The sequence below is a fragment of the Sinocyclocheilus grahami genome, unplaced genomic scaffold (assembly GCF_001515645.1).
Source record: "Sinocyclocheilus grahami isolate Dianchi unplaced genomic scaffold, SAMN03320097.WGS_v1.1 scaffold992.1, whole genome shotgun sequence".
NCBI lineage: Eukaryota > Metazoa > Chordata > Actinopteri > Cypriniformes > Cyprinidae > Sinocyclocheilus > Sinocyclocheilus grahami.
Genome location: NW_015506171.1, coordinates 418976 through 427149, shown reverse-complemented (window position 1 = coordinate 427149; position 8174 = coordinate 418976). Strand labels below are relative to the sequence as shown.

The 8174-nt window shown below is 40.3% G+C and overlaps 1 protein-coding gene across 1 annotated transcript; it reads right to left on the bottom strand.

Moving 5' to 3' along the window:
- Positions 1–338: 338 nt before the first annotated feature.
- LOC107565291 (frizzled-1-like) lies at positions 339–3123 on the bottom strand. The gene has a single exon (XM_016250509.1). It carries the CDS (start codon positions 2883–2885, stop codon positions 1260–1262), a length of 1626 nt encoding a protein of 541 aa, XP_016105995.1. The 5' UTR covers positions 2886–3123; the 3' UTR covers positions 339–1259.
- Between the last annotated feature and the right edge of the window lie 5051 nt (positions 3124–8174).

Below are 8174 nucleotides of genomic sequence, written 5' to 3'. Positions count from 1 at the left end.
GCAATATCGATCAAGAGGCCTGCTGGTAGATTTTGGAAATGATACACAGGACAAGCAGATGTGATTATTGCTGCTGATCATCTCAAAAAGGCCAAATATCGGCCAATATATCGATTCACCTCTACACAGGCACTGTTAAAAATAAAGGTGCTTCACGATGCCACAGAAGAACCTTTGTGTCTGAATGGCTGCATAAAGAACATCTGAAGAACCTTTCTGTTTCACAAAAGCTTCTTTGTGGCTAAAGACGGTTCTTCAGATTATAAAAAGCTAAGAAAGAGATGTTCTTTGACTGAATGCTTCTCTGTGGAACCAAAAATGGTTCTTCTATGGCATCGCTTGAAGAACCTTTTGAAGCAGCTTTATTTTTAAGAGTGTATGCATCAGAAAGTCTACATCCTGATTTTCACATCATGGATTAGTTACGATACCAACACAGACATTACACTATTTGAGAAGTGCATTGCAAACACCCTGTTCCAGCTGTATGTTTAGAGGTACTTCTGTGCAAAAGAGCCGAAGGAGAACACAAACCCTTCAGAAACATCACCAGAGTTCATTACAGACTGAAGAAAAACATGTATACATTTCTTTGAGTTAAACACAAGTGCAGGCCTGACCCCAATGCTGCTCTGAACTGAAAAAGGCACTTAACTTTACATCTTAAAACAGCCTGAGACTGCTGCTGTCCAAGCCCAGGACAGGCCAGGAGACCAGCAACCGGCTACGGCTGGGTTAAACACATCTCAACCATGGGTACTTGCAGTTTTTGTTCTAGCTCCTAGTCTCAGCCTCCATAAAACATTCAAGTCCTATAATTCATCTGATCTCATTCCCAAAGCTTTCATTTAAAGCTCAATTCTTCCCATGATATGCAGCCTTAAGTGCTGGGTGCACAATTCACACACATTATTATTGTTATTTCTGCATTATTTGCATGTAAAAAGTTTGAATATTTGCCCGTGGAAATACTGATGTCGATCAAAAAGACACAGTTTTACATTCAGGCATAAAAAACAGATCCCCACCCGGAATAATCCAAGAGAAAATGCATAAATAATCTCCAAAACGATACGGTTTGTCCAAAAAAAAAAAACGTTCCTTTGATTAAACAAAGAACATCCAAGTGAGATTTAAATACAAAGATATACTCACAACAACAACTACAAAAAGCACAATGTTTATGTACAACGCGAAGGGCGTCCTTTAAACAGTTGTTTTCTCCATCAGAAAAAGTGAGTAATAAAAACGCAGTTAAGTCACACTGTTGTTTCTCCTCGTTTGCTGTTCGCCAGTCTCGTGTAGAACTTCCTCCACGAGTTAAGAGTCTTTCCAGACCATATCCAGAATCCAGACGTGATGCCCACGATCAGGGTCATCAGGTACTTGATCATGAACACCGTGAAATCCGGGTTCATCTGCGGGTTGTGCACGGGGCACGGCACCGCGTACGTCTTGCACGATTGAGCGCTCCACGTCTGCTCCCACTGATCCCGAAAGGCCTGCTCGTAGAAGTAACACGCGATCACGATGGTGGCTGGAACCGTGTAGAGGACGCTGAAGATGCCGATGCGCACCATCAGCTTCTCCAGCTTCTCCGTTTTGGTGCCGTCGTGCTTCATAATGGTCCTGATGCGGAACAGAGACACGAAGCCCGCCAGGAGGAACGAGGTGCCGATGAACAGGTAGACGAACAGCGGCGCCAGGACGAATCCGCGCAACGCGTCCACGCTGTTGATGCCCACGAAGCAGACGCCGCTGAGCACATCTCCATCCACTTGACCCACCGCGAGGATGGTGATGGTCTTGATGGCCGGCACCGCCCACGCTGCTAAATGGAAATATTGCGAATTCGCTTCAATAGCCTCATGACCCCATTTCATCCCGGCCGAGAGGAACCAAGTGAGCGCTAGAATGACCCACCAGATGGAGCTGGCCATGCTGAAGAAGTACAGCATCATGAACAGAATAGTGCAACCTTCCTTTTTGGTGCCTTGCACCACTGTCCTAAACTCATTATCGAACTGCTCATTGCAAACCACTTTGTCCTCCAGCAGAAATCCGGCGATGTAAGCGATGGACACCATCGTATAACACCCGGATAGGAATATGATGGGTCTTTCCGGGTAACTAAAGCGCTTCATGTCCACTAAATAAGTCAAGACGGTGAATAAAGTAGACGCGCAACACAAAACCGACCAGATCCCGATCCAGATCCGCGCAAACTTCTGCTCTTCCTCGCTGAAGTACATCACCCCGTGGAGTTTCTTGGGTTCGCACGGCGCGCCGCAGTTTTCCTCGCCCAGAAAGCGGTAGTTTAGGTACGGCGGGACTTTAAGCGAAGTTGGGCATCTAAAGCGCCCCTTCCTGGGATGCTCGGGTGTAGCTTGGGTCACATCTGGAGTCGGATTGACCGGTGCACTCCGCTCAGACGTGTTCTGCCCCACGCAGAGCTCTCCGCCGTGCACCGGGAACGACTCGCACGCGAGACTCTCCGGCCACTGGAAACCGAATTTATTCATAAGCGCCTCGCAGCCCTGACGCGCGCGCTCGCACAGCGAACGGCACGGCGGCAGCGCCTGCTCCAGCACCGTGCAAACCGGCGCGTACATGGAGCACAGGAAGAACTTGAGGTCCGGCGAGCACTGCACTTTAACGAGCGGGTAGAACTGGTGCACCTCCAGCCCCGCGTCCTCCTGGTTCGTGTGGCCGAGGAGGTTGGGCATGATGGTCTCGTTGTACGCGATGTCCGTGCACAGAGGGATGGTGATGGGCTGGCAGAAGCCGTGCTCCGGAACCGACATGCCGCGCTCTCCGTACTGCGCGCTCGCTTCCAGTACTCCAAAGGCGAGCAGGAAGAGCGCGGACGCACCGTGCGCGGCCATAATTTCCTTCTGCGGTTTGTCTCCTCACAGCCAGCTCGCCAGCCAGCGCTAGTCTTCCCCTCCAACTCCCTTTGTCGATTTGTCCTGTCAAATCGGTGCACGGAAACTTTTGGGAAAGTGCAGCGGCGCACCGGACGCGGATCGCGAAACGCGTGAAGAAAACCACACAAGCGTCTGAGAGGCGAATGAAGAGTCGCGCTGTGTCGTGTCAGAGTTTCTGTGAGCTGTTCAAACCTGTTTCCAGGCGCCCTGCTGTCTGCTGTTCATAAGCGAAACGCGGGCGGGGCTTCACGGGCAGATGGCTCGCGTTAGGGAGCGTCGGGATTTCGTTCGCCTGCAGTTCGTTTTGCGTTCTTTTAACGATTGCACTTCGAGTTTATAGAGTTGTTGAGTGGAATGCGTTATCTCTGCTGACTTTAGAGATCAGAACAAAAAGTAAAAGAGAAGATACTAGGTGTCGGGATTTCTTTTGCATTCTTTAAACGTTCTTTCTTAGACTTATATGGTTGTTGAATGGGACTCATTTTATCTGATAGCTTTACCAAGTATAATATATTTAGCAATGTTTCCACCAATATAAATTCAGAATGGAGTTCTAACTTTACTGAAAAACACTGGGTGTTGGGATTTCTTTTGCGGTTTTTAAATGTTATTTTAACGTTTGCACTTCGAGTTTATAGAGTTGTTGAATGTTCCGCATTATATCAGCTGACTTTAGATATCAGAACAAAAAGTAAAAGAGAAGACTCTGGGTGTCGGGATTTCTTTTGCATTCTTTAAACGTTGACAACTTATCAAATCTGCTATCATACCCATCTAGTTCAGCACAATAAATAATGACAGCATACATGAGAAGTCAATGGAAAAAAATCTGCTTGCCATACAAGAAAACAGAGACGGCCCCTAACATGCAGCCCTGACTGCTGTCCTCCTATTGGTTACTGTGAGTGTCTGTAGGAGAAATGAGAGGAACATGATTTGCTCTGACAGGGGAATGTAAAACCAGCCTTCACTAAAGAGTCTGGATACTGACTGAATACAACACAACTTCTGCCTGAGTAAAGATTTCATTCTGCCAGCTACTATTGGAGAGTAAATAACACAATATATAGTATTTTAAATGTGTACGAGCTAAATCATTTCAGACAGGACTTATGAACTTTTCATTTCATTTCTTTTAATTTTGGTTCACTTAAAGTGAAAAGGACCAGGTGAAATGGTAAATCCAGAAAAGCTGAGATGCTCAGACAAGATCTGAATAATCCTGGGATAGACTGGACTGGCCAAACCAGAAAGAGATGACGTGTAAAGCATGCACGTAAACGCACTGATAATGTGTCATGCAGGGAATCTGACTATTTCCCATCACATAAACTGAAATCACCCAGATTTCTGGCTTTTAGACTCTTAAAAACAAAGGTTGCAAAAGTTTTTTTTTTGCAGCGATTCCACAATTTTTGGTCCCTCAAAGAACCCTTTCAGTGAACAGTTCATAAAAGCACATCTTCTCTTGTGAAGGACATTTTAATGATCTAAAGAACCTTTTTCCTTTTTAAAAAGACCCTTTTGTGCAATGCAAAGATTCCACTGATTTTAGAAGTTCTTCATGAAACCATCAAGGCCACTAAAAAAACGTTATTTTTAAGAGTGTGCAAAATTCATTACTTTTAATCTCAGTTCGTGAATATAGTTAAATATTAGTCACATGCTATTGCCAACATTCAAATCATCGATCGTGAAAACAGTGGTTGGTTTGAAGCATTAATAAACTTTATTTCAGGTAAAACAACAATAAACTACATTTACAGAAGGACATTACATCTTCCATAATAACATCACATACAGGATTCTAACAAATAATGCAATCCCTACTCTAATATAGTCTAAGTTTCGTTCGTTATAAAGTGGCCAGTTACACGTCTAGGTTCCAGAACCGCTCGTCAAAAGTCTGCATTATTTCAGTGCATCTTACAAAAAAGAAAAATAGATATAGGCAAGTGAAGCGAAAACACAGATTCAGTGTTCAGCACAGCGGATGCATGTTCAACCTCCACGCCTGTTTCCCAACGAGAATATACGGATGTGAATCAGTCGAGGGGGCGTTTGTGAGCCTGAACGCTGAATATATACTGTATATACAGCCTAGTATATAACAAAGATTACAAAAAGATTAAATATTCACAGATGAATTGAGAATAACATGGTATTGACAGCACATTCCAAAGCAGAGCAAACCAGGAATCTAAAGCTGTTCCCTTTTCATGGTAGATTTACATTTATATATAGATTTATTAACTATAGAAACCTCTTTCTGTCACCGAATAAATGTAAAAAAAAAAAAAGTAATCGTGACTTTTTTTCTCTCAGTTCAGTATTTTCTGAGAATTGTGATATAAACTCGCAATTGCGAGAAAAAAGTCATAATTGTGAGATAAAACCGTCAGTTTTGAGAAATAAAGTCATAATTGTGAGATATAAACTCGCAATAGTTTTTTCTCGGAATTGCATGAAACGCACATGCACATAATTGTGAGATATAAACTTGTAATTGTGTGTTATAAAGTCTGAGGGAAAAGAGACTATTTTCTTACAATTTAGTTTAGATCTTGCAATTCTGAGAAAAAAAAGTCAGAATTGTGAGATAAAAAGTCGCAATTTGATTTTTTATTCAGTGGCGGAAACAGGCTTCCATAAATAATCAACTTTGAAGCAAGCGCCAATGATTATATGCAAACATGATGTCTCTTCTTTATTGTGTGTTCGTAGTCGTCACAGTGCTAAATGTGCAACGATCGTGTTATTATTACTTTACTCCATTTTTTTTCTTGCAAAAAAGGAGACTCTGCACACCTTAAAGGGGTCATATGATGTGATTTCTAATGCCGCAGCAGGTTTGGAGGCATTAATGCGGCTCCGTCACGCTGCGTTTCCACAGAATTGCAGCTCTCTTTATAGTCGCAACATTTAAAAAGTGTAAATGTGTAAGTATAAAATGGTTAGTTGAATAAAGGCCACGTTCACACTGCAGACTGATACGGGTGTCACTCCTCTTCACCAACATTGCAAAATAATCCTTTTCTTCCTCAGTATTTTTGTCGTCTTCCAGTAGAGTAAAAGAATCAAACTACTAAGATATTAAGTTTTGTTTTCTGAAAAATTTATCAAAATTGAGCTCGTACTTAAAAACAAGAAAAAAAAGGAAGCTTGTTTCCATCATAGAATAAAAACGTAAAAAATGTAATTGCACATTTTTTATCTCAATTTTCTGCCAATTCTGATAAAAAAAAGTAGAAATCGCCAGAAACCCAGAATTCTGTCTCACTCACAATTCTGACTTTTATATTTGAGTTTATATTTATAATATATACTGTTATAGTTTATATCTCATAATTGCCTGTTTTATTTTTTTATATCCCGTGGCGAAAGCAAGCTTACATAAAAATACCAACCAATGAGGTAAGAAAAATTAAAATTGAATTCAAAGGGTAATCAAGTTTATTTTTCTGACCTCATTGACAGTTTTTTCTTGTTTTAAGCAAAAACCATTTTGATCATTTCTAATTTTTTACAAAAAAAATTCTGAAAACAATATTTAATATCATATCTTCATGCACCTCAAATACATCTATCTTGATTTAAGAATGTTAAGAATATATGCACTGGAAAACAAGACAAAAATACTGAGGAAGAAAATCTTTTTTGTGTGTTTTATAGCATTGAATTCACTGATATGCACCACTTTTGAGCACCGTATTTTAGCGCATGTTTCCTGCTATTTAATCTGCATTATTCCTTTAGTGAATTGGGTGCTAAATACATTCATGTCTTTATTTATTAACATTTCTTTTGTCCGAAGCAGCAAACACAAACGGGTTAGACTGCTAATAATCACGTTTCTAGTTTATGAGACGCCAAATTGTTGCTTAAATTCATTACGAGTGATGAACAGGTTATGCAGTGTGTACGTGGCCTGACCGAATTTACAGGTGCAAAACATGATCTTATAAGCTGGAATGTTGCACAAACATGTCGAAAAGTGCATTCGCAGTAAGCGTTGACCTTTTAAAGTCCATAAACATCATTGCTCTTTAACTAATCCTCTGACTGTTAGTCACACCATTATGACTAAAGCTGAATCAAGACGTTCATTTTGCACAAATTTGAATAATTAAAAAAAAAAGGATCATGTCTGGATTTTTACCATATAATAACTGCAAAGGCATGATGTGTCACTGGACGTCATGCACGTCTGTACACATTCCATTCGCTTCTGATTTATTAAATCATCTGTTGCTAAACAGGTGTGTTACTGTACAAATCTGAACTAATTTTACTTCTTTATTCGATCCATGTTAACAGTGCAGAGCCAAACATTGCTATTTTTCAATTAGCTCTTGCACTTATAGAAAGCAAAATTCATTGATATTTCACAACATACTGATAAAAAGAGAAAATACCGTACACAAATGGAGATTATATTATTATGTTGAACGTCTGTTATACAGAAACCAAATGGTTGGACATGAACAGGAAGAGCAGTATTAGTATTCAGATACGCAGGCCAGGAGAGTAGTGCACTTTGGGAAGGTTCTCCACTCCACTTGTTTTTATCCTTATGTTGTTACCGGTTAACCTGCTTTTCTTCAAACTGTGTGATTTTTTTTCTCATTTAGGGTCATGAACATGCACGCAAAGTTTTGACACTGGTGTGTTTTGGAATGTGTACAAAATCTTTCTGTTTTAAAAACTGTTTCAATTTAACACATTTAAATTTTAATCCATTTCAAGGTTAAAAGCAGGTGCTCAGACCCAAAATAAAAATAAATCTGTATTTTGTTTGGTATTTGCATTTATTATGCATTTGGCAGATGCTTTTACTTGAAGAAACGTACGCTGCGTTGAAGGCGTACATTTTTATTAGTTAATGAATATGACTTTTGTTGGCAATCGAACCCATAATCCTGCTGTTGGAAGTGGCATGCTTCTAAAATTTGAGCTTTAGGAAAGTATACACAACAATACAAAAAATTTAAATAGAAAATAAATAAAATTTGACAGCAATACCAGCAATACCAATGACCGATTATTAAGAATGATATCTGCCGATACCGATACGATTATTCGGAATGATATCTGCCGATACTGTTTATTCAGAATGATATATGCTGAAATTGATAGCCGATTATTCAGAATATATGCAATACCAATAAGTTTAGTTTTCTTAAGGAAAAAAAGTATTTAACTTTCCTGAGCTAAATGCAACGTTAAGTGACATTGCTCCTAACCTTT

Coding starts and splice junctions, on each gene's coding strand:
- LOC107565291 (XM_016250509.1), bottom strand. CDS start 2,885: ATGGCCGCGCACGGTGCGTCCGCGCTCTTCCTGCTCGCCTTTGGAGTA.